This window comes from Tachyglossus aculeatus, chromosome 21 (genome assembly GCF_015852505.1).
Source record: "Tachyglossus aculeatus isolate mTacAcu1 chromosome 21, mTacAcu1.pri, whole genome shotgun sequence".
Lineage (NCBI taxonomy): Eukaryota > Metazoa > Chordata > Mammalia > Monotremata > Tachyglossidae > Tachyglossus > Tachyglossus aculeatus.
The window spans coordinates 4649262-4675974 of NC_052086.1; the positions used below are offsets into that span (position 1 = coordinate 4649262).

The 26713-nt window shown below is 47.9% G+C and overlaps 1 protein-coding gene across 2 annotated transcripts in view; it reads left to right on the top strand.

The window, feature by feature from the left end:
• Positions 1-6488: 6488 nt before the first annotated feature.
• The window catches only part of GRK3 (G protein-coupled receptor kinase 3), a 151243-nt gene continuing 131018 nt past the window's right edge, over positions 6489-26713 (top strand). Inside the window, exon 1 of one of the 2 annotated variants that reach the window (XM_038763157.1) lies at positions 6489-6740. In XM_038763157.1, coding sequence (XP_038619085.1) covers positions 6628-6740 — 113 coding nt within the window. In that variant the 5' untranslated portion in view covers positions 6489-6627. The remainder of the gene's footprint in view (positions 6741-26713) is intronic. The other variant, XM_038763158.1, reaches the window with a different exon arrangement.

The window sequence follows — 26713 nt, forward strand, 5'->3', positions numbered from 1 at the left end:
TGGGTCAGGGGAATTAGGGACGTTAGTTGCCCGGTGCCTTTCTGCGATCAGTTTGTCCATTTCCAGCAGAACTGTCCCGAAGATTATTTATCTGGCAACTAGCGTAATTGCAGTGTGTAGTTAGACTGTGCCGTGGTCTTTCTGAGAACTAGTTGTTTGGTACATTCGAACCGGATCCAAAGCAAATAAAAATGCATGTTTCTAGAGAAGGAGACGGTATTATATGATCCAATTACTGGAACGAGGCAAAAGAAACTGAGTCTCCCTCCACCGAAGGGTCTGTTTTTAGGAGATGTGGTATTAGGGAACATAGTTCTGTCAGCTAAATGGCTACTGTGCCCCCAGTCCGGGCAGATGGAGGTTTGCTAAAAATTATTCCGAGTTTGTGTTCCCTGTTGGTGACAGGGACTGTGTTATTATTATTATTATTATTATTATTATTAATATTATTATTATTTTCCCAAGAACTTACTACGTGTCAATGTTTTAAGCCCTACAGTAAATACAATCAATCAATCAATCGTATTTATTGAGTGCTTACTGTGTGCAGGGCACTGTACTAAGCGCTTGGGAAGTACAAGTTGGCAACATACAGAGACAGTCCCTACCCAACAGTGGGCTCGCAGTCTAGAAGCGGGAGACAGAGGACAAAACCAAACATACTATCAAAATAAAATAAATAGAATAGATATGTACAAGTAAAATAAATAGAGTAATAAATATGTACAAACATAAATTAATCAGGTAAGAAACAGTCCCTTGTCCCAAACAGGACTCACAGTTTAAGTAGGCGGGAGACCAGGTGTTGGGTAGGGACTGTCTCTATATGTTGCCAATTTGAACTTCCCAAGCGCTTAGTACAGTGCTCTGCACATAGTAAGCACTCAATAAATGCGATTGATGATGATGATGAGTCTCTGTTTAACAGATGAGGAGACTGACGCTCATAAATTTAGTGCACATTAAAGGGGATTGAATATTCGTTCTCCTCCCCACCACCAACCCCCAGATTTTTCAACAGGAATTGATTGATTGATTTTGAGCCCCAAGTGAATCAGTGAGACTGTTTCTAAGCTGATTATTTTGTATACACTACCCAGCGATTGGCACATTATCTTGTCCTATGCCGTCGAGCCGTCTCTGACCCATAGTGACACCCTGGCCACATCTCCCAGACCACCCCACCTCCACCTGCACTCGCTCTGGTAGTGGATCCACAGAGTTTTCTTGGTCAAAATAGGGAAGTGGTTTGCCATCGCCTCCTTCTGCACAGTAAACTCGAGTCTCTGCCCTCGGCCCTCTCCAGTGCCGCTGCTGCCCAGCACAGGTGAGTTTCGACTTGCAGCGATGGCCTTCCACTCGCTAGCCACCGGCCAAGCTAGGAATGGAATGGGAAGGCCTCTGCTTGACTCTCCCTCCCGTAGCCGAGACTGGTAGAGGACTGGAAACTTTCCAGGTGAAACTCTGAGAGAGGGATTGGCAGCTAGTAAGCACAAATACTACTATTAAAAGCAAAAAAGAGAGAGTGAGAGATAGGGAAGGAATGAGAAGCATGAATGAAAGAAGGAGAAGCTGTGTGGCCTGGTGGATAGAGCCCGGGCCTGGGAATCAGAAGGACCTGGGTTTGCCACTGGTCGGCTGTGTGACCTTGGGCAAGTCACTTTGCTTCTCTGGGCCTCAGTTTCCTCATCTGTAAAATGGGGATGAAGACTGTGAACCCCATGCGTGACAGGGACTGTGTCCAACGTGATAAGCTAGTAGTCATCCCGGCACATAGTAAGTGCCTAGCAAATACCATAACAAATTCCAACTCAGTTATATTATACTTTCCCAAGTGCTTAGTGCAGTGCTCTGCACACAGTAAGTGCTCAAAAAATATGATTGATTGATAGGGAAAGAGTGAGGTGGGGGAGAGAGAGGGAGGGGACATGGCAAGCATGGAGAGCTGGCAAGTCAGTGAGCAGGAACTGAAATTCACTGAATATCAGGGAAATACCCAAGGGTAATTGAGAAATCTGACTCAAAGGGTGGAGGGGCCTTTAAGAAAGGCCTGAGAAAGACAAAACATTGGACTACTTGTTCCCTCCACTCTAAGGGTAATGGCCTGTGTTTATAAATTTCAATCACTTGGCCAGTTCTGGTCTCCAGTAATGCCCTAGGGATATTTTATTTCGGGTTAGAGATACTGGAGAAAGAAGACTGAGAGCCCTGCACTCACTAATGTTTACCCTTGTGCCATTAAAAGAGAGTGGAGGAAAAAAATACAGGTGGGACAGGGACTGTGTCCAACCCAATTTGCTTGTATCCCACCCCCCCAACCCCAGCACTTAGTACGGTAAGTAAGCGCTTAACAAATACCATAATTTTTCTTATTATTATTAATGAAGGCATGGAGATAAGCCCCACTTGGTTTCTTAATTGAGCCAAGGTGAAAGGAAATGAGTTCAAGGGGTCACCCTTTCATTGCTGTTCAGAGTCACAGCAGGGACTTCTGGGCCTTGTATTTATATTCTGATCTAAGACAGTCAAATTGTATTTATTGAGTGCTTACTGTGTGCAGAGCATTGTACTAAGTCCTTGGGAGAGAACAATACAACAACAAAACAGACACATCCCTGCCCACAACCAGCTGACAGTCTAGAGGGGGAGACAGACATTAATGGAAATAAGTCAATTACTGATATGTACAGAAGTGCTGTGGTGATTGTATACACAGGTTATCAGAAGATAAAGTGAAAGGTTTTATTGCTGCCGTTTCAGGGGCTTGGATTATGATTGTGAAGCCGCTTGCCCTAGTGGAGGGAGCCCGGGCTTGGAAATTAGAAGGACCTAGGTTCTAATCCTGACTCTGCCACTCGTCTGTTGTACGACCTTCTCTGTGTGTCGTTCACCTCATCTGCAAAAACGGGGATAAAGACTGTGTGCCTCATGTGGGACGTGGACTTTGTCCAACCTGATTAGCTTGTATCTATCCAGGGTTTAGTTCAGTGCCTGATACACAGTAAGCGCTTAACACATACCACAAAAAAAGTCATTCTGAGCTGCAGTTTCTAAATCTGAGTACAAAGATGCGTGTTGGGTTTAATTTCAGGTTGAACACTGGGCCCTGAATGATTCTCATTCTTCCTCTAGACTGTAAGCTTGTTGTGGGTAGAGAACTGTTGTATTGTACTCTCATTCAGTCGATTGTATTTATTAAGCGCTTACTGTACGAAGAACACTGTACTAAGTGCTTGGAAGAGGACAATACAACAATAAACAGACACATTCCCCACCCACAACGAGCTTACAGTCTGGAGGGATTTTCCTGAAACACCCTCGTGTACCAAGCACCAAGACTACGGCCCTCCATCTGCAAAGCCCCTTCTGAAATCCCACTTCCAGGAGGCCTTCCCTGGTTTTACCAGATGCAAGTCATGATCATTATAGTGTCCAAACTCCCACTGCCCTACCCTTCTCCCCACCGGCCCCCCTGAAAAAGGAATGCTGATCAGGCCAAGGTTTTATTGGTTCATTTTCTGCACTTGAAATATTCTTCAATAACGTCTTTGGCCCAAGATTCTTTGCCATGGACCTTGCCTAGCTGCCACTGCCAACTGTCTCTCCCCACTCTAGTCCGTACTTCACTCTGCTGCCCGGATCATTTTTCTCCAGAAACGTTCAGGGCATGTCACCCCGCTCCTCAAAAAACTCCAGCGGTGGTTGTCCATCCACACCGCATCAAAAAGAAACTCCTCACCATCGGCTTTAAAGCCCTACCCTCTTCTACCTCACGTCGTTTCTCTCCTTCAGCAACCCAGCCCACACACTTTGCTCCTCTAGTCCTAACCTTCTCACCGGGCCTCGGTCTCGCCGCCGACCCCTGGCCCACGTCCTGCTGCTGGTCAGGAATGCTGTCCCTCCTCAAGTCTGACAGTGACTCTCCCCCTCTTCAAAGCCTTATTGAAGGCCCATCTCCTCCAAGAGGCCTTCCCAGACTAAACCCCACTTTTCCTCACCTCCCACTCCCTTCTGTGTCGCCCTGACCCGCTCCACCTTTGCTCTCCCTCGCCCCTCCCCAGCCCCACAACACTGACGTACACATCTGTCATTGTATTTATTTGTAGTATTGGTGTCCGTCTCCCCCCTCCTCTAGACTGAAAGCTCGTTGTGGGCAGGGAATGTAACCATTTATTGTTGTAGCGTCCTCTCCCAAGTGCTTAGTCCAGTGCTTTGCACACAGTAAGCGAATAAATGCGATTGAATGAATAAATGACAAGTTTTCAGGGTTTTCCCCTCTCTGCCGCTTTTGCAGAGGCCTTCCCAGTGTCTTGTTGTTGTTCATCTTAATCTCTTTGATCTGGTGCTCTGCATACGGGGTCTTAACCAACTTCACCTACTCACCTACGTGTGCTCATCACTGTTGGAAGCAAGGACACAGAGATCGGTTTGGCATTTCATTCATTCAGTAATATATATTGAGCCCTTACTGTTTGCAAAGCACTGTACTAAGCGCTTGGGAGAGGAGAGTAGAACAACACGCAGACACATTCCCTGCACACAGCATTTGACTGTAAGCTCTTTGTGGGCAAGGAGTGTGTCTGTTTATTGTTGGATTTGCTTGGCACACAGTAAGCGCACAGTAAATACGATGGAATGAATGAACGTTTAGGGCTTCGGCTTGGCCACTGCGGATGAGTGTGGTCTTCTGCACTTCTTACAGAGCGGTGTTGACATCCATTACACCTCCAGCAGCAGTGCCTTCCTCGGCCGTGGTGGCGGGTGGGGTTGAATCTCCCAAGCGCTCAATACAGTGCTCTGCACACAGTGAGCGCTCAATCAATCAATCAATCAATCGTATTTATTGAGCGCTTACTGTGTGCAGAGCACTGTACTAAGCGCTTAGGAAGTACAAGTTGGCAGCATATGGAGACAGTCCCTACCCAACAGTGGGCTCACAGTCTAAAAGGGGGAGACAGAGAACAAAACCAAACATACTAACAAAATAAAATAAATAGAATAAATACCACTGATTGATTCCCCTGCTCCTCCTCCTTCCAGTTCTTGCGCTCTCGCTTGCCCTTTCGGGGGGACTCTGTGCTGCCTGCTGACTGGATCCTGAGTATGATCAGTCAATCGAATATACTGAGCGGGCTTATTGTGTGCAGATCACTGTATTAAGCGCTTGGGAGAGGGCAGACGAACGACATAACGGACACATTCCCTGCCCACAACGAGCTTACATCTGGAGAAAGGGTGGGGAGTAGCCGAAATGGTCCAGGGCGGAGAACCGAGCCAGGATTGTTTGTGCGGTGTCCGTGAGCTTCACACAGCCCTCCCGGCTTTGAAACGCACAGTACAGTGCTCTGCACATAGTCCTGTAGACTTTAAAGTTGTTGTGGGCAGGGAATGTGTCTGTCGTACTGTTATAGTAGAAAAGCGGCATGGTGTAGTGGCTAGAGCCCGGATCTGGAAGAGTCGGAGATCATAGGTTCAAATCTTCGCTCCGCCTCTTGTCTCCTGGGTGATCCTGGACAAGTCAGTTCACTTCTCCGGGCCTCAGTTCCCTCATCCGTCAAATGGGGATGGAGACTGCGAGTCCCGCGTGGTAGTTATTCATTCATTCATTCATTCATTCATTCATTCATTCATTCATTCGTATTTATTGAGCGCTTACTGTGTGCAGAGCACTGTACTAAGCGCTTGGGAAGTCCAAGTTGGCAACCTATAGAGACGGTCCCTACCCAACAGTGGGCTCACAGTCTGGAGTTATGCCACCCCCTGAGCAGACTGAGCCCCCCTTTTCCTCTGCTCCTCCCGTGGGGCTCCGCATGAGCCCCCCGTGGGACAACCTGGTCACCCTGTAACCTCCCCAGCGCTTGGAACAGTGCTTTGCACATAGTAAGAGCTTAACAAACGCCGTCGTTATTATCATCACCAGTGCCTGGCACATAGTAAGCGCTTACTAAATGCTCTGATGGTGCTAATGATGATGATTAGGGGGCCCGGTCGGGGGCCACCGTCCCCCCGTGCCCAAATGCCCCCCACCCACGTGCCCCCCGGAGGCCCGCCCAGCCGCGGGGGGAGGAGGAGGGGGAGGAGGACGAAGACGAGGACAGACGGAGGGAGGGAAAAGAGAAGGAAGTGCAGCAGCCGGTGGCGGCGGTGGCGGCGGCGGGAAGGGTCCCGGGGGTCCCGGGGGTCCCGAGGGGCACGGGGGCAGCCCCAGCCGGCCCTGCAGGTCCTGGTGCCGCCCTCCCCAAGGACCGGAGCCCCCGACCCACAGGCTCCTGCCAGGCTGGTCCTGCCCCCGGGATGCTGCCGCCCCCCTCCTGCTCCTCCTCCTCCCCCTCCTCCTCCTCCCCCTCCTCCTCGTCCCGCCGCCGCTGAAGCCCCGCGGCCGGGGTCCCCGTCCCCTGTCCCGCCCCCCAATCGATCGATCGATCCATCCATCCATCGATCGGCCCATCAGTGGGAGGCGGGCAGGGCGCCCCCCGGCGGCGGCGGCTTGGCGGCGGCTTGGCGGCGGCCGTCCGCGCCTGTGTCTCTCGGTGGTCCCTCGGTGGGCCCCGTCTCTCTGTCTCTCTGTGTGTCTCTGTCTCTGTGTGTCTGTGTCTCTGTCGCGCGGTGGCCGTTGCGGGCGGCAACATGGCGGACCTGGAGGCGGTGCTGGCCGACGTGAGCTACCTGATGGCCATGGAGAAGAGCAAGGCCACCCCCGCCGCCCGCGCCAGCAAGAAGATCCTCCTGCCCGACACCAGGTCATCCCCAAACCCCTCTCCTCCATCCCTCCCCACCAGCGTCACGAAACCCCCAGCCCCCTGTCTTCACCCCCTTCCTTCTTCTCCTCCCCCCCAGAGCCCCCTGCCACCTTGTCCCCCTCCCCACCAGCCTCCTGAAACCCCCAGCCCCCTGTCTTTACCCCCTTCCTTCTTCTCCTCCCCCCAGAGCCCCCTGCTACCTTGTCCCCCTCCCCACTAGCCTCCTGCAACCCCCAGCCCCCGTCTTCACCCCCTTCCTTCTTCTTTCCTCCCCCCAGAGCCCCCTTACACCTTATCCCCTCCCCACCAACCTCCTGCAACTCCCAGCCCCTGTCTTTACACCCTTCCTTCATCCCCTTCCCCACCAGCCCCCTACAACCGCAGTCCCCTGTCTTCACACCCTTCCTTAGTCCCCCTCCCGCCAGATCCCCCTTCCCCCGTCTTCACCCCCTTCCTTCCATCTCCCCTCCCCCTAGAACCCCCTTCCACCTTCTCCCCCTCCCCACCAGCCTCCTGCGACCCCCAGCCCACTGTTTTCACCCCCTCCCTCCCTACCCCCTTCCTTTCTCCACCTACTCCCCCTCCCCACCAGGCCATCAGAATTAACAGCCCCCTCCCTTCATCCCCTCCAGCCCCCAATCCCCCTCCTCCCCCCACTCCCAGCCCCGTTTTGCCCCTCACCTGCTTCCACCCCCTTTCCAGTCTCTGCCCTCTAAGTTGAACGGGGTTCAAAGGTCTGATGCGGTTTCCTTAACTGCTCCCTGGCTTCTTCCGCTGCCCCAGCGTCCCTCACCCCCCGACCACCTCCAAGCCCCCTTCTTTCACCCTTGCTTGACTTCATCCCTTTTCCCCCACCTCCCCTCCGCCCCAGCCCCCCAAGTTCCCTGTCATTCAGAGATCCATTGTGCCTTCCTCAAATGCCCCAGCCTCCCCCCTCCCCAGCACCCTGTTTTCCCCCTCCCCTGTTTCTATCCCTTTCCACCCAATTTCCCCCCAAGCTCACCAGAGGTCTGATGTTCCAGCCTTACCTTCCCCAGACCCCAAATTTCACCCTCTTCCATCTCTTCATCCCTTTCCATCCACCCCCACCGCACCCTGTTCCCCGAGTTCATCGGTGTTCAGAGATTCATTCGGTCGTATTTAATAATAACTGTGGTATCTGTAAAGCACTTACTGTATGCCAGGCACTGGGGTGGACACAAGCAAATCAAGTATTTATTGAGCCCTTACTGTGTGCAGATCTGATGTGCCCAGCACCCCTACTTTCACCCTCACCTGTTCCTCTCGATTTTCCCCCCTTCCAGCCCCCCCAATTCACCAGTGTTCAGAGAACTCGTGCCCCAGCCTCTCCCGCCAAAGCACCCTATTTTTCACCTTTGCCTGTTTCTGTTCCTTTCCACCTTATTTCCGCCCCTAGCCCGTCCAAGTTCACAGGTATTCAGAGAGAAAAGCAATTGTGGTATTCGTTTAGGTGTTTCCTATGTGGCAGACACCGTGCTGGGGTAGACAGATAGATAATCAGGTTTGTGCTCTCCTCAAGTGCTCCAACCCTTCCCCATTTTCACCTTCACCGGTTTCCATCCTTGTCAGTCAATCGTATTCACTGAGCGCTCACTGTGTGCAGAGCACTGCCTTGAGCACTGGGGTGAGGACAATAAACAGACCCAGCCCTCCGAGGTCACAGGTCTTCAGAGATCTAATGTACCCCTGCCCTCCTCTGATGCTGCATTTATTCATTTGGTCATATTTATTAAGCCCTTACTGTGTGCAAAGCGCTGTACTAAGCGCTTGGGAAAGTACACAATGCAGCAATAAAGATCGACAGTGTTTGCTTCAAGCCATCCTGCCTATAGTTTCAAGGACCAAAGTCTGACACGGTATTCAGCTCCTCTCCTATTCCTGATCCTGCACCTTTTGGGCTATAGGGTGGCCTATCTTCAATCAGTCAGTCGTATTGATTGGCACTTAATGTGTGCAGAACACTGTACTGAGCGCTTGGGAGAGGACGAGATAAGTTCGTGGACACCTTCCTTGACTCTGCAGCCAGCTTACAGTGTCCCTGAACTCCAGAGCTAGGGCAGAGGTCTTCCGTTTCAATGAAGCGGTCAATCAGTCGGGAGGGTTTGTGGTGTGCAGAGTGCTGTACTGAGCATCTGGGAGAGGACAGTACAGTGGCAGAGTTGGTACCATTTCTAGCCCAAGTCTTAAAATCCATGATTTTCCTCCTTTGCTCCCCCACCCCCCAGGTTATCTATCAGTGGTATTTATTGAGTGCTTTACTATGTGCATAGCTCTTTACTAAGCGGTTGGGAGGGGACAAATCATTCCACCGTTTCCAATCCAGAACTTAAAATGCATGTGTAAGTGCTTAAAATTCAGCGCTTAGAACACTGCTTGGCACATAGTAAGCGCTTAATAAATACCAATATTATTGTTATTATGTTTTCCTCTTCTGCCTCCACCACCCATGTTTTTCTCCTCTCTCCCTCCCCCCTACCCCCAACTGATTCATTCAATCGTATTTATTGAGCACGTACTGTGTGCAGAGCACTGTACTAAGCGCTTGGGAAGTACAAGTCGGCAACGTATGGAGACGGTCCCTATCCAACAACGGGCTCACAGTCTAGAGGTGGGAGACAGACAACAAAACAAAACGTGGACAGGTGTCAAGTCATCAGAATGAATAGAAGTACAGCTAGATGCACATCATTAACAAAATAAATAGAATAGTAAATATGTACAAGTAAAATAAATAGAGTAAAAAATCTGTACAAACATATATACAGGTGCTGTGGGGAGGGGAAGGAGGTAGGGTGGGGGGATGAGGAGGGGGAGAGGAAAGAGGGGGCTCAGTCTGGGAAGGCCTCCTGGAGGAGGTGAGCTCCCAGTAGGGCTTTGAAGGGAAAAAGAGAGCAAGCTTGGCGGATGTGCGGAGGGAGGGCATTCCGGGCCAGGGGGAGGACGTGGGCCGGGGGTCGACGGTGGGACGGGCGAGAACGAGGCCCAGTGAGGAGGTTAGCGGCAGAGGAGCGGCGGGTGCGGGCTGGGCTGGAGAAGGAAAGAAGGGAGGTGAGGTAGGTGGTGGCGAGGGGATGGACAGCCTTGAAGCTGAGAGTGAGGAGTTTCTGCCTGATGCGTAGGTTGACTGGTAGCCACTGGAGATTTTTGAGGAGGGGAGTAACATGCCCCGAGCGTTCCTGCACAAAGGTGATCCGGGCAGCAGCGTGAAGTATAGACTGATCAATCACTGGAACTTACTGAGCACTTACTAGGAGCAGAACACTGTTGGGAGAGTACTACAGAGACAGAAGCTACAAGCCAAAGGGAATTGACAGACAAGCAGGGAGAATTGAGCATGCGGGTAGAGAAAGGATCTGTTTATTGTTGTATCGTACTCTCCCAAGCGCTAAGTACAGCGTTCTGCACACAGTAAGCGCTCAGTAAATACGATTGAATGAAGGGGATCTCACCCAGATTTCTGCCCCCCCGCCAGCCTCTCTCTGTTTTTCCTTCTTCCTATTGAGCCGATCGACTTGTCCGTTGTAGGAATGACCATGGATTGATTTCTTGGTGAGGTTGCAGTAGCGATCAGCTGTGAGGCGGGTAGAAGATCCACATGTTTGCTCTGACAGGATATGGGGAGGCTGGATGAGAGGGAGATTTGTGTTGTATTTCACCCTAGAGGTTCAGGAGGAAAGCTTCGTTCTGACAGAGGTTAGGGGTAGCAGTGTGCTGCAGAAAGAGGCTTCCAATTCAAACTACCGAGCCGTTGGGCCGCCTCAGTTTCTTGCCGAGAAAGTAGAGGATTCGAGAAAGGCTAAGTGCTGAAAGTATCGCGGAGCCGGTAGAACATTTGTTCAAGCGTAAGCCTAGGTCATTTCGGAGCTTTAGCGTTCGGAAAAAAATCAGCCGTGGGGCCTCAGTTGTTCAAAACAAATGCCGTAAAAACAATAATGCAGGAATTCCTTATTTTGGGCAACTTGGCACTTGGAGCGTAAAGTTGATTCCTTTGCACACTGAATGTAATGTAGTTTTTAGAGTTCATTTAAGACAAAAAAGGCTGCTTGGAGATTTCTCGAGCCTGAACGTGCTTACGTGCTATATAAAAAGTTTACCTAAATAGCTCTTCTTCACTCCAGTTTCCTTGATAACAGGATGCACTGTTTCTATTTTGGGATTGAACGATCACTGGGAGTTTTCTCTCTTTCTTTTTTCCCAATGATTAAGAGTTACTAGACTGTTTTTGCCAAACCATTCCAGAGATCCACCTCAAATAATTGTGAGAATCGTGAGGCTGGCTACCAAAGTAGAAGTCAGGCCAGTTCTATTTGATAACAAAATACTGTACTGGGTGAGATTCCCTCCCCCCTACCCAACCCCCAAGGATATATACCAGTGCATTAGAAAAATTCTAGAATGTGTATACCTTTAGTGTGCATTTAATTTTTGTGGGTTTTTTTTTTGAGACACTTTTACACTAAAGAACTGTTTTAAACACATCTTTGAGCCTGGGATGTATGAATTCCGACAAATTACTCATTTCTCAAATTGTGGTGCAACTGCTTCCTGTCGCTCACACTCGCATACAAAATCACAAAAAACCTAAACAAGTAGGCGTTTGTACGTAAACTGTTAAGGAAGAGACCTTAATGTTTTAAGTTGATTTTAGCTATTTTTTTTTCCTGAAAAGTAGGTACTGCTGATCTTTTTTTTTTTCTGGGTGTTTTGGACTGGATGACTTCTGCTTTTTATGTTCTATTTAAATGATATTTCATGTGTTTTGGAATATCCACTTCCCTGTAAGAATGTGTTTGTCCATCAGTAACGTTTTGGTTCCAAAACAAAACTAATAAGCGCCATACAGATTTTTATTGCCATTTGTAGAAGTGGGGAAAAAAAAATCATGTGGAAAGTGTAGCTTCTGAAGGCTTGAAGCAAATATCTTCAGAAATGAAGATTTCTCCTCTGTCACTATTCAGGCAAGTTGGAATGTGGTTTTGAATATGAATTCGCTTAGCAACTGTTTGTGTTTTTTTTTTTGGTCTCCATGTTTGTTTTTTTTTCCGTAATTTTTTGCACAGCTTGGGTAGCATATCTAGCCTGAGTTACAGCTTCTGTATAGAACTGAACTCAGTTAGACCCATAGAATTGGAACATCACTGCCGCCTTTCACTCTATTTTAAATCTATCTCGTGTGCTGGGTTTTGGTTTTATTGTTATTTTTTTTTTACAGTAGCTCGAGTCGATTTATGGAAACAGTCGCCAGTTATCGTGCGACAATGTTCCGTTCCACTGACGCTATCTCGTAAAGAAATCTTGCCTCGTTGACTGAACCACTGGGTGGCAGTTGGTAGGCTCGCCGTCTGCCGGCCTTTGAAAAATGGAGCTTAAAGCCGATTTAGGATGAAGTAAATGACCTTATTGTGCACTCGGATGCCCGTAGCCTAGTTAAAAGATAATGACTTTATAGAATTATCAGCTAATAGCAGTGGTATTTACTGAGCACCCACTCTGGGCAACAGACTCTGTTGAGCATATGGGATGAGGCCGCAGAATGAGGAGATGGGTTCCTTGCCCACGGGAAGTTTCCACTCAAATGGAGCTGGTCGTGGGCAGGAAGCATGCCCTCCAGCCCTACTACATTGTCCTCTCCCGGACGCATAGTACAGTACCTCCGCCCTAGTAAACGCTCAGCGAATACCATTGATGACAGACCCAGAACTACTTACAGTTTAAGTAATGAGAATTGATGCATAGCTGGCCCAATTGATCATAAGTGTAGAAATAAGTACAGAGGCAGGGCGGTGAGGGCGGGGAGATGAATGGAGCGTGCTAGAGGTCGTTGATGAATTGGGATGTTGGGAGTTAATCTATCAATCAAACACTCATTGAGCACTTACTGTGTGAAGACAGTGTCCCAAGTACAACAGGGATGGGAAGCCTTCCCCAACCAAGCCATCTCCCTTCGCCCTTTTTATCATGTTTGGTAAGCACATGCTATACGCCACACACTGTACGAAGCGCTGGGGTGGATACAGGTGAATCAGGTTGGACCCAGTCCCTGTCCCCTGTGAGGGTCACAGTCTCAATCCCCATTTCACAGAGGAGGTAACTGAGTCACAGAGAAGTGAAGCAACTTGCCTAAGGTCACGCAGCAGACAAGAGGCAGAGCCAGGATTAGAACCCAGGGCCTGTGATTCCCAGGCCCAGGCTCTTTCCACTAGGGCATGCCGCCGCTCCTCACTGTTTTATTCCCCCCCCCCCCCCACAATCTGCCTCCCTCTCTGTGTCGAGTATGCCCTGGGCTGTGTATTCCTTAAGCACTTGGAGACTCAGCCCAGCCCCACAGTACTTAGGTAAATAATTCTTATACTCTAATTCCCCTCTCTGTAATGTATTTTAACATCTGCCCCCCCTGGAGACTGTAAGCTCTTTGTGAGCGGGCGTCCCATCTACTGCTCTGTGGTATTGTACTTTCCCAAGCACTTGGTACAATGCTCTGCACACAGTAAGTGCTCAATAAATATCACTGATCGATTTGCCACATCCCCTGCCCACAAGGAGGTTACGATCTAGGGAGTTTTGGGGTTTTAAAAAATGGTATTCATTAAGCGCTTACTGTGTGCCAGGCACTGTACTGAGTGCTGGGGTAGATATGAACAAATCAAGTTGGAAACAGTCCCTGTCCCAAGTGGAGCTCACAGTCTCAATCCCCATTAATTAGATGAGGGAACTGAGAAGTCAAGTAATAATGGTAATGATTGTGGTATTTGTTACGCGCTTATGTGCCAGGCACTGTACTAAACACTGGGGTGGACACAGGGCTAACAGTCTCCATCCCCGTTTTGCAGATGAGGGAACTGAGGCCCCGAGAAGTGAAGTGACTTGCCCAAGGTCACACAGCAGACAAGTGGCGGAGGCAGGATGAGAACCCATGACCCTCTGACTGTAGCCACTATGCCAGGCTGCTTCTCGAGTTGATCGGATAAAGCCCGCGGGAGGGTTTTGATAGTGGGGAGAGCTGTGGTGGGTCGGATTCAGAGGGGGGGACAGAGTGCCAAGCACGGGCTCTGGCATGAGGAGGAGGAAGACGAGGAGGAGGAGACAGGAGGGGCGAAAGCTATAAGTTGAGTCGGTGGGACCAAAGAGAGCTGTGTGTACAGTAGTGGAGGAAGTGGACTGATGCTCACTGTGGGCAGAGAATGTGTCTGTTTATTGTTATTTTGGCCTCTCCCAAGCACTCAGTACAGTGCTCTGCACCTACTAATAATAGTGATGGCATTTGTTAAGCGCTTACTACTTTGTTGAGCACATGGCAAGTGCTCAACAAATACGATTGAATGAATTTAAAGATGGGGGGGTTGGTAGAGATCAATCAGTCGTGCTTGATTGAATGAATGAGTCTTCGCTGTGTTCTCATGATGAATTCAGAATCACTCATCTTGCAGAAGGGCTTGGCGATGATCTCTCGGGCTGCGTGGCTCTTGTGATCTTGTGGCTCCGAGGGTGTCATTTCGGAGTCCGTTTGGGCAGAAGTTCCAGGGAAGCACGTACTTTATCACTCTCTTAGAGAAGCAGTGTGGCCTAGTGGAAAGATCCTGGGCCCGGGAGTCAGAGGACCTGGTTCGCCTAATGGTTAGAGCCCGGGGCCTGGGATGCTAGAAGGACCTGAGTTCTAATACCGACTCCATCACTTGTCTGCTCCGTGTCATCGGGCAAGGCACTTAACTGAACACATCTGTAAAATGGGGATTAAGACTTTGAAACCCCACGTAGACCGGGTACTGATTATCTTGTATCTACCCCAGAGCCTAGAACAGTGGCCGGGCACTTAACAAATACCGCGATTATTATTATTCTAGTCCTGGCTCCTCCACTCAACTGCTGCGTTACCTTGGGCAAGTCTCAGTTCCCTCACTGGCAAAGTGGAGATTCAGTAACTGTTCTCCGTATTGTGTAGACTGGGATTTGATAATCTTGTATCTACCCCAGTGCTTAGTACTCTGCTTTTTTTGTTTGTTTACTTTTAGATGGTATCTGTTAATCCATTACTGTGTTCCAGGCACCGAACTAAGTGCTGAGGCAGGTAGAAGCTAATTAGGTTGGACAGCATCAAAATCCCACATGGGGCTCACAGTTTTAATCCCCATTTTTTCAGATGAGGGAACTCGGAAGCCCAGAGAAGCGAAATGATTTGCCCAAGATGCATGACATGTTGTAAGCACTTAAAAAAAAATGCCACAGTTTTAAATTCTCATGACCAGCCAAAGAAAACCCGTGGCCTTTCAAGAGGGTTGGAATATTCTTTTTTTTTTTTTTTTAATGGCATTTAAGCAATTACAATGTGCCAGGCACTGTTCTATGCGGTGGGGTGGATACAAGATAATCATGTTGGACATTGTCCCTATCCCACAGTAGGGCTCACAGTCTTAAATCCCATTTTACAGATGAGGGAACTGAGGCCCAGAGAAGTGAAGTGACTTGCCTCAGGTCACACAGCAGCCAAGTGACAGAGCCGGGATTAGAACGTATAACCTTCTGATTCCCAGGCCCGGGCTTTATCCCTTAGGCCACGCTGCCTCTTCACAATTCTTAAATGGTGGAACAAGAGCACTTGTCCGGCTTTTAGAACTCTCTTTTTGTACAGTCTTCTTAATTTGTCAGATACTTGGTAATTATTTGGTAATTCTCATCAGTGTGGAAATCGTACAGGAAATGAGAAGTCACATAGTTTTTTTACATTTTTCTGGTATTTGTTAAGTGCCTACTAGTGCACCACTGTAATAATAATAATAATAATAACAATAATAATAATAATATTTAAGCGCTTGCTATGTGCCAAGCACTGTTCTAAGCGCTGGGGGAGATACAAGTTTAGCAGGTTGTCCCACTTGGGGCTCACAGTCGTAATTTTCATTTTACAGATCAGGTAACTGAGGCACAGAGAAGTTAAGTGACTTGCCCAAAGTCACACAGCTGACAAGTGGCAGAGCCGGGTTTAAAACCCACGCGGATACAGTCCATCGATGGTATTTATTATTTTAAGCACTTGGGAGAATACAATGTAACAGATTTGGTAGAGACGTTCCTTGCCTGCCACAAGCTTACAGTCTCGGCGGGGGGCACAGACATTAATGTAAATAAATAAATTACGATTATAGGCACAAGTGCCAAGGGATTAAGGGAAGGGTGAAAATACAAGAAGCACCCTTTTGTAAAATGTAAGTGGTATTTGTTAAGAGCTTTTTATGTGCCAGGCACTGTACTGATGCCTGGGGTAGATAAAAGATTAGTCAGGTTGGACACAGTCTCTGACCCACATGGGGCTCACAGTCTTAATCCCCCATTTTGCAGGTGAGGTAACTGAGGCCCAGAGAAGTGAAATGACTTGCCCAAGGTCACACAGCAGCCAAGAGGCAGAGCTGGGAAGAGAACCCAGGCCCACTGACTCCCAGTTCTGTGCTCTTTCTATGAAGCCACACTGTTTCATGGCGTAGTGGATAGAGAACGGGCCTGGGAGTGAGAAGGTCATGAGTTCTAATTCCGGCTCCGCCACTTGTCATTCATTCATTCATTCATTCAGTCAAATTTATAGAGCTCATACTGTTCTAAGTGTTTGGAAAGTACAATTCGGCAACAAATAGAGACAATCCCTTCCCAACAACGGGTTCACAGTCTAGAATACAGGTTGCCGTGTGACCTTTGGCAAGTCACTTCACTTCTCTGGGCCTCAGAGGGACTGTGTCCAACCCGATTAGCTTGTATCCACCCCAGCGCTCAGTGCAGTTCCTGGCATAAAGTAAGCGCTTAAGAAATACCATTTAAAAAGAAACTCTAGTCCAGGGCTTTTCAGCCTTGTTAGAAAGTATCTGTTAGGGATACTTGGCATGGAACCAATACCTGTGGAGGCCATTGTCTTGAAAGGGAAGCTATTTAAAGTCCCAGAATGGAGAATGAAAATGATGTTTACTGTGACATAGCCAACTTCACTAATCATAAGCCTCCTCCATTAGGCAGCAGTTATCTAAAGTAGACAGGATGTCCTCAGGACCGTCAAACAAACACTTCACCGGGTCTTACTAGGAGTGGGCTCGGACCAAAGCACCCCAAGGCCCGCTGTGAAGTACCATGAGCGGAACTAATACATCCAGCTCTTAAAAACAGTGATTGAGTTTGCCGATCAACAATTTCGGTTTGATACTCCACATTCAGCCACACCGATTTGCAATCTGGGGGGGTTGTAGTCTAGGGGAGAGAGCCCGGGCCTGGGAATCAGAAGGACCTGGGTTCTAGGCCCAGCCCCGCCTCTTGTCCGCTGTGTGACCGTGGGCAAGTCGCTTCGCTTCTATGGGCATCAGCGACCTCATCTGTAAAATGGGGGTTAAGACGGTGAGCCCCATGTGGGACGTGGACTGTGTCTAACCTGTTTTCTTTGTATCTACCCCAGCGCTTAAAACAGTGCCGGCACATTGTAGGTCCTTAACAAATACCATCAAAAAAGAAAAAAAGGGGTGGGGCGGGGTGGAAGTTTTGTGTTGATCTAGATTGGACAGGGATAAAGGCTGTGGACCCAAGATTTTATTGCCGAAGAGCTGTGGAACTGAAAGTTCTTTTTAAAGTTTTGTTCCCCGCGCTATTTATTTGATTAATTCTAAGTCGCGTCTCTGTTTCTAGCTTTTTAAACTGGGTTAGATGTGGTTTTTCTACTAAGCATCTAATCCAATGATGGAACTAGCCTCAGCAAAGGTTCTTATATAATCCTGATTTTCCTCCTGGCCACCCGCCTCAGAGATGGTCTTTTAGACGGCACTTCTGCGAAGAGGAGCCTGTGGTCATGTGGACGGAAGATAAGTGTGCCATAGGAACCTTGTATTTGTCTTATATCTGTAATTTACTTATATTCATGTCTGTCTCCCTCTTAGGACTGTAAACTCATTGTGGTCAAGGGATGTGTCTGTTTATTGTTATACTCTCCCGAGTGCTTAGTACACTGCTCTGCACACAATAAGCGCTCAATAAATACGACTGAATGAATGAGTTTGGGCAAGGGGAGACGGATAGATTTGTACCTCCCCAGGAGTTTAGCAGTGGCTGATGAGTCGGAGGAGTGTGGCTAAATATTACTAGAAATAGCCCCATAAGGGTACAAATGAAAGGAAGGGTGTTTTATGACGATGGTTTGTGGCATAGCTTTGGTTTAGATCCGGAATGTTGGTTGCCCATCCACACTGTTGCACATAATAATAGAGAATAATCATCGTAATTATAATTGTGGCATATAAGTGCTTACTGTATGCCAAGCACTCTTCTAAGCACTGGGGTGGAGACAAGCAAATCAAGTTGGACACAGTCCCAGTCCCACATAGGGCTCACAGTCTTAATCCCCATTTTTTACAGAGTTAACAGAGGTCCAGAGAATAGTAATAGTTGTGGTATTTATTAAGCACGTACTATGTGCGTGGATACAAGCAAATCGGTTTGGGCACAATCTTTGTCCCACCTGGGGCTCACGGTCTTAATTCCCATTTTGCAGATGAGGGATCTGAGGCCCAGAGAAGGGAAGTGACGTGGCTGAGGTCACACAGCAGGCAAGTGGCAGAGCTGGGACTAGAACCCAGCTCCTTCTGAATCACAGGCCTGGGCTCTATCCTCTAGGCCACGCTGCTTCTCGGCACATGCAATTATAAGCACCCAAACAGGTGATATTTGAGCCATGCTTTTCCCGATTGGATTTTAAATTTGATGAGGGCAGGGGTCGCATCATGTTTTCACCTTTGTCGATCAATCCATCCACCAGTCAGTGGTGTTTATTGAGCACTTAGGATATGTGGAGCCCTGTACTAAGAGCCTGGGAGAGATCAGTTCAAGACATCCCCTCAATGTGCCCGCTGACGGAATGGAGAGACTCTGATTTCCAGTTCATCCAGCGGAGTCGATCAATCAGTGGTATTTATTGACCGCTTATCATGTACAGATCACTGGGCCAAACTCTTGGGGGAGGACAGCACATCAGAATTAGCAGACACATTCCCTGCCCATAAAGAGCTTACGGTCTTGGCGGGGGGGAGACAGGCATTAATATGAATAAATAAGAAATTTATCCTATCGAATTTAGAGATGTACATCGGTGCTGTGGGGTGGGCGGAGGGCGAATATCAAGTGTCCAAAGAGCAAAGTGCAGAGATGATGCAGAAGGGAGAGGGAGGTGGGGGAAAGAGGGCTGAATCGGGGAAGGCTTCTTGGAGGAGATGGGGCCGTAAAGATGGTGTGTGACCATCATTCATTCCTTCAGTTGTATTTATTGAGTACTTACTGTGTGCAGAGCACCGTACTAAATGCTTGGAAGAGTCCAATAGAACAATAAACAGATACATTTCCTGCCCACAACCAACTTACAGCCTAGACCTGAATGACGCTAAGGGTCATCCTTGCTAGAGGCAGCAAAGCCCTGTTGGTCCCCCGACATTATTCTAGGCATCGTATGTCCAATGTGACTTTGATTTATTTATCTATTTTTTATGGTACTCGTTAAGCTACGGCTATGTGTCAAACACTGTTCTAAGCGCTGGGGCAGGGATAAAGGCTGTGTGTTAGTATTAAATAAATACATGGGTCCAGATACCACAGTTGGGTTGTTAATTTTTAAAACATGGCCGGAGTTTCAGAAAAGTAGCTGACCCTCCAGGTTTCATCTCTGTTGAGCAATTTGAACGTGAATTCTTTCTTTGAAGTGACACTGGGCAAGCATCGTTAAGTGGCCCCTGATCGGATGGAGTTACCGCATCTGTATTTAACCAAAAAAGGGTCAGAAGCATGTCCTAATTATGGTCGATGATTTTGAATTCTCTGGTGAGGATGCAGCTAAATTTGTAGACTGTCGGTGCCAAGTTTTTCAAACTAAAGCTGCTGATTTTTCAGGAGGGTCAACGTGTAAATGTTATCAGCAGGAGGCAAGCCGATGGCTTGAAGCGCAAGAAGACGTCGTGTCTGATGCACTTCCTGTTCTCGCCCTGTATGGAGTCAAGTCACTAAAATATTCATGCAATTTTTTCTTAACTTTCTCATGTGATGAAAATGAAGGTATGTGAGAAAATCTGTGGGTGCTTCTTTTGGACTGTTGAGAAGAAAGCTTCTAGATAACTTCCAGATGCTGTCCTTCTCTCCGTACCTCGATCTCTTCCATCTCGCCAGATCGTACCTCTGGCCTGGAATGCCCTCCCTCCTCATATCAGACAGATGATGACTGTCCCCACTTCAAAGCCCTATTGAAGGCCCATCTCCTCCAAGAAGCCTTCCCTGACTAAGCCCTCCTCTCCTCTTCTCCCACTCCCTTCTGTGTCACCTTGACTTGCTCCCTTTATTCATCTTCCTTCCTAGCCCCACAGCACTTACGTATATATCTGTAATTTATTTATGTATATTTGTGTCTGTCTCCCCCTCTAGGCTGTGAGTTCGTTATGGGCAGGGGATGCGTCGGCTGTTTTATCGTACTCTTACAAATGCTTAGTACAGTGCTTTGCACACAGTAAGCGCTCTTTAAGGTGTCTTTCTTTGGCGTAACGATCAATCAGTCAGTGCTATTTATTGATTGCTATGTGTAGAAGCGCTTAGTACAGTGCTCTGCACACAGTAAGCGCTCAATAAATACGATTGCCTGATTAGAACACTGTATTATATTATACATTATTTATATTAATGTCTTTCTCCCCGCCTAGACGGTAAGCTCACTGTGGGCAGGGGATGGGTCTATTTATTGTTATATTGTACATTCCCAAGTGCTTTGTACCCTGCTCTGCGCACAGTAAATGCTCAATAAATGCAACTGAATGAATGAATTGTAATGGATGGCACTATGGGCTCTGAATCCAGCGGTACGCGTTCGAATTTCCGTAGGACCTCGGTTTAGGAAGCAGCATGGCTTAGTGGATAGAGCATGGGTCCGAAAGTAAGAAGGCCATGGGTTGTAATCCTGGCTCCGCCACTTGTCTGCGGTGTGATCCTGGGCGAGTCATTTCCCATCTCTGGACCTCAGTTACCTCGTCAGTAAAATGGGGATTAAAGCCTTTGGGCCCTGTGTGGGACATAAACTGGGTCCAACCAGATTAGCTTGGATCTACCCCAGTGCTTAGTATAGTGCCTGGCACATAGTAAGCGCTTAAGAAATACTATTAAAAAAAAAAACCCAAACCCAGAGTGGATGAATTTGTGGGCCTCAGGAAGAAAGAGTTCTGTCCCTCCCTGTTTGTAACTTGGCAAAACAGTATTTGGAGAGATTGCATTAATTAAGGGCATCATGGGAAGGGAATACTAAGTGTGTCATTAAAAAAAATTGCTCCGTAATATTGGATTATGAAATATTCTTGATGGATTACGGTCAATTAGTATCTGGCAGTGAATTATCACTAAATGAAATTCCCCAATTAGGTCGGAATTAGGGGCCTGAAAAGCAGAATGCTGCTATTTCTAGAAATTTAATAGCTTTGGGAAAAAATGACTGCCAGGCTGAGGCCAGTTGTGTCGCAATCCAGATGCTTTTAGCTATTGAAAATCCTGAACATAATTGCTATTAATAAATAGTCTTCTTCCTGAAAGGGCAGGAACCGGGGTTAGCGAGAAGGAGATTTATTCAACTGTATTTATTGAGCGCTTACTGGGTCCAAAGCACTGTACTGAGCGCTTAGCACCATAAACATTTAAGAAGAGCGGAGCGCCGCATTCATCAGGTGATGAGCAAACGGAGTGTGAATTCTCAGGCGGCAGTGCCTCCCGCGCTCCCCATCGAGAGCGGTTTCTCCATCGAAATCGTGACTGTCAGGAACGTTGGCATTTTGACGGAGATGGTGTTGCCACCCCCTGCTCGGAAAATAGAGTTGGGAATCTTGGTTTTATTCATTCTTTCGGCCGTATTTTTTGAGTGCGAGGCACTGTCCTAAGCACTTGGGAGAGGAGAGTACAACAATAGATGTGTTCCCTGCCCACAGCCAGCTTACGGTCTGGCTTAGTGGAAAGATCACAGGCTTGGGAGTCAGAGGACGTGGGTTCTAATCCCGGCTCTGCCACTTGCCTGCTGTGTGACCTCTGGTAAGTCACTTAACTTCTCTGGGCCTCAGTTCCCTCTCTGGAAAATGGGGATTAAGACGGTGTCCAGCCCGATTTAGCTTGAATCTGCCCTGGGGCTTAGAACAGTGCCTGGCACATAGTAAGCACTTAATAACATAATAATAATGATAATACTATTTGTTCAGCAGTAGCTAGATAATAATAATAATAATGGCATTTATTAAGCTCTTACTATGTGCAAAACACGGTTCTGAGCGCTGGGGAGGTTACAAGGTGATCAGGTTGTCCCACAGGAGGCTCACAGTCTTCGTCCCCATTTTACAGATGAGGTCGCTGAGGCCCAGAGAAGTGAAGTGACTTGCCCAAAGTCACACAGCTGACAATTGGCGGAGCCGGGATTTGAACCCTTGACCTCTGATTCCAAAGCCCGTGGTCTTTCCACTGAGCCACGCTGCTTCTCAACTAGATGCCAAGCACTGTAGTGAGTATTTGAGGTAGATAGAAGATATTCAGCCTGGACTCTGTCCCTGTCTCACATGGGGCTCAAAGTCCGAGTAGGAGGGAGTTAATGGGGATTTAATCCCTATTTTCCAGTTGAGGAAACTGGGGCCTAGAGAAGTGAAGTGACTTGCCCAAGGTCCCACAGCCGAAGAGTGGCGGAGCCGGAATTAAAACCCAGGCCCTTGTGATGTCCAGACCTATGCTCTATCTATTAGGCCACATTGCTTCTCTATTGCTGTAGTTATTGTTCTTATTACTGAGAGCTCAACTCCTCCAGGAGGCCTTCCCAGACTGAGCCCCCTTTTCCCTCTTCTCCTTCCCATGCCCCCCATCCTACCTCCTTCCCCTCCCCACAGCACTTGTATATATGTTTGTACATTCATTCATTCAGTCGTATTTATTGAGCGCTTACTGTGTGCAGAGCACTGTACTAAGGGCTTGGGAAGTACAAGTTTGCGACATCTAGAGACGGTCCCTACCCAACAGCGGGCTCACAGTCTGGAAGGGAGAGACAGACAACAAAACAAAATGTATAAACCGAATAAAATAAATAGAATAAATATGTACAAGTAAAATAAATAGAGTAATAAATACGTGCAAACATATATACATATATACAGGTGCTGTGGGGAGGGGAAGGAGGTAAGGTGGGGGGATGGGGAGGGGGAAAAGGGGGAGAGGAAGGAGGGAGCTCAGTCTGGGAAGGCCTCCTGGAGGAGGTGAGCTCTCAGTACTGACCTAGTAAGCACTTAACAAATACTACAATTATTAATATCATTATTGTGACACACCTTTGGGCATAGTCTAATAACAATAATGATATTTGCAAGGGGCGGTCACTCTGGTAATAAATGGGGTCTCTGTAGGAAACTTGGGTGGGCATTTGACTGTGGGCTCCACTCCTGTTCACCTGCTCTGTGCCCCAGAAGAATTCATTCATTCAATCATCATCATCAATCGTATTTATTGAGCGCTTACTGTGTGCAGAGCACTGTACTAAGCGCTTATTAATTCAATTTTAATAATCTTTAATAAAGATTATTAAAGATTAAATTTAAAGATTCAGTTAAATAAATAAAGATTTAATTGAATCTTATCCCAATTCAATAAGATTAATTAATTCAATCTTATTTATCGAGCAGTATAGCCCAGTGGCAAGAGCACGGGCCTGGGGGTCAGAAGTCGTGGGTTCTAATCCCTTCTCTGACACTTGTCTGCCATGTGGCCTTGGGCAAGCCACTTAACTTCTTTGTGCCTCAGTTCCCTCATCTGTAAAAATGGAGATTAAGACTGTGAGCCTCGTGTGGGACAACCTGATTACCTTTTTTTTTTGATGACATTTATTAAGCGCTTACTGTGTGCAAAGTACTGTTCTAAACACTGGGGAATTGCCTTGTAGCTACCCCAGCGCTTAGTAGAGTGCATGGTACATAGTAAGCGCTTAACAAATGCCATCATTCTTCTTCTTATTATTATTATTACTGTGTGCAGAGCCAGGAGGTGAGCTCTCAGTAGGGCTTTGAAGGGAGGAAGAGGGCTAGCTTGGCGGATGTTTGGAGAGAGGGCATTCCGGGCCACGGGGAGGACGTGGGCCGGGGGTCCACGGCGGGACGGGCGAGAACGAGGTGATGCGAAAGTGATGGTCAGTGATGCGTGTCCAGGAACGACAGAGGTTTCTGGATCTTTCTAGGATGCAAAGCAGCCCCTCCTAGGGATGATGCTGCCCCCCACCCCCTGTCCACCCAAATCAGTCACTCAGTCTTAGATAATGAGTGCTTACTCTGTGCGGATCACTGGACTCAGCGCCTGCTAGAGTACAGTAATTACCTCAACGAAATGGGGATTAAGGGGTGAGAAGCCGCGTGGCTTAGTGGAAAGAGCCCGAGTTTGGGAGTCCGAGGTCATGGGTTCTAATCCCGTCTCCGCCACATGTCTGCTGTGTGGCCTTGAGCAAGTCACTTAACTTCTCTGAGCCTGTTATGTCTGCTGTGTGGCCTTGAGCAAGTCACTTAACTTCTCTGAGCCTGTTATCTCATCTGTAAAATGGGGATTAAGATGGTGAGCCCCGCATGGGACAACCTGATCACCCTTTATCCTCCCAGCGCTTAGAACAGTGCTTTGCACATAGTAAGTGCTTAACAAATGCCATCATTATTAAGGCCGTGAACCCTATGTGGGACATGGACTATGCCCAATATTCATTTGTTCGTTTTTCCGTCCTATTGGTTGAGCGCTGACTGTGTGCAAAGCACTGTACTAAGCACTTGGGAGAGTACAATATAATGAATAACTTACCCCAGTGCTTAGGACCGTGCCTGGCCCATAATAAGTGCTTAACAAATGCCTTTAAAAAAAATAGTAGCCCCAAACTTCCCCTCTAGCTCCTCAACAGGCAGAAAAAACACTGGGGGCCAGAGTAAGCTCTTATTCCGTATTCTGGGAGTCAGAAGGTTATGGGTTCTAATACCGGCTCCACCACTTGTCTGCTGTGTGACCTTAGACAAGTCACTTCACTTCCCTGTGCCTCAGTTCCCTCATCTTTAAAATGGTGATTAATAATAATAATGATGGAATTTATTAAGCGCTTACTATGTGCAGAGCACTGTCCTAAGCGCTGGAGAGGTTACAAGATGATCAGGTTGCCCCCCGGGGGGTGGGGGGCTCACAGTCTTCATCCCCATTTTACAGATGAGGGAACTGAGGCCCAGAGAAGTTAAGTGACTTGCCCAAAGTCACACAGCTAACTGGCGGAGCCGGGATTTGAACCCATGACCTCTGACTCCAAAGCCCGTGCTCTTTCCCACTGAGCCATGCTGCTTCTCTTAAGACTGCAAGCCCTATGAGGGACACGGACTATGTCCAACCCGATTTGTTTGTATCCACACCAGCGTTTAGTACGGTGCCTGACACATAGTAAGCACTTAACGAATGCCTTATTATTATGATTAATAAAGTAATGATGTAGTAATGATTAATAATGATTAAGCATATGGCAGCACCGAGAGACCTGGTTTTTGGTGCTCAATTAACCAATTTTGCTGTCGAGACAAGTTCATCGAAGTCCTAAGAGTTGGAGGGGTCTTATCTGCCTAAATGCTTGGGAGCTAATTGTGGGCAGCGAATGTGTCTGTTTGTTGTTGTATTTTACTCTCCCAAGCGCTTAGTATAGTGTTTTGCACACAGTAAGTGCTCAATAAACACGGCTGATTGAATGAATACAACAGAATAAGCCCTTGAGAAGCAGCATGGCCTAATGGGAAGACCTAAGAGGCAGAGGACTTGGGTTATAGTCCCGGTTCTGCCCCGTTCCGCTGTGTGACCTTGGGCATGTCACTTAACTTCTCAGTGCCTCATCTGTAAAATGCGGATTAAATCTCACTCCCTCCTTCTGAGACTCTGAGCCCCAGGTGGGACAGGGACTGTGTCCAACCTGATTAACTTGTCTCTACCTCAGTCCTCAGAACAGGGCTTGGCACGTAGTCATACTGGTATTAATTATGGTACTTCTCTGGGCCTCAGTGACCTCATCTGTAAAATGGGGAGTAAGACTGTGAGCCCCATGTGGAACAACCTGATCGCCTTGTGTCCCCCCAGTGCTTGGAACAGTGCTTGGCACATAGTAGGCACTTAACAAATACCATTATTATTATTCGCTGGGCCTCAGTTTCCTCCTCCGTGGAATGGGGAGTAAGACTGTGAGCCCCATGTGGACAACCTGATTGCCTTGTATCCCCCCAGCGCTTGGAACAGTGCTAGGCACATAATGAGCGCTTAACAAGTACCATTATTATTATTATTATTATTCTCTGGGCCTCAGTTCCCTCACCTGTAAAATGGGGAGTAAGACTGTGAGCCCCATGTGGAACAACCTGATGTCCTTGTATCCCCCCAGCGCTTAGAACAGTGCTAGGCATATAGTAAGCGCTTAACAAATACCAGCATTATTATTATTGTCATTATTACTATGTGCCAAGACCTGTTCTGAACGCTGGGGTGGATACAAGTTAATCAGGTTGGACACAGTCCCCCAGTGGGGCTCCAACTCTTAACCCCCATTTTCCAGATGAGGTAACCGAGGCCCAGGGATGCGAAGTGATTTGCCCAAGATCACCCGGCAGACAGGCGGCGGAACCGGGACTAGAATCCATGTCCTTCTGACTCCCTGGCTGGATCTCTGTCCACAAAGCCACGCTGCTTTTCCAAGCAGTGAGCGCTTAACAAATACTATTGTTATTATCGCTATCATCATCATTATTATTATTATAACGAGCTGACAGGCTAGAGGTCTGCCAGTGCTCTAAAACGGCGCTGGAGTCAGGAGTTGCCGTCTGTGTTCACAGTGTGGGGATGATTGTTAATTGCTCATGGTCTTTTTAACCCTTACCCACACCCTTGATGGGGGGATTTCGGAA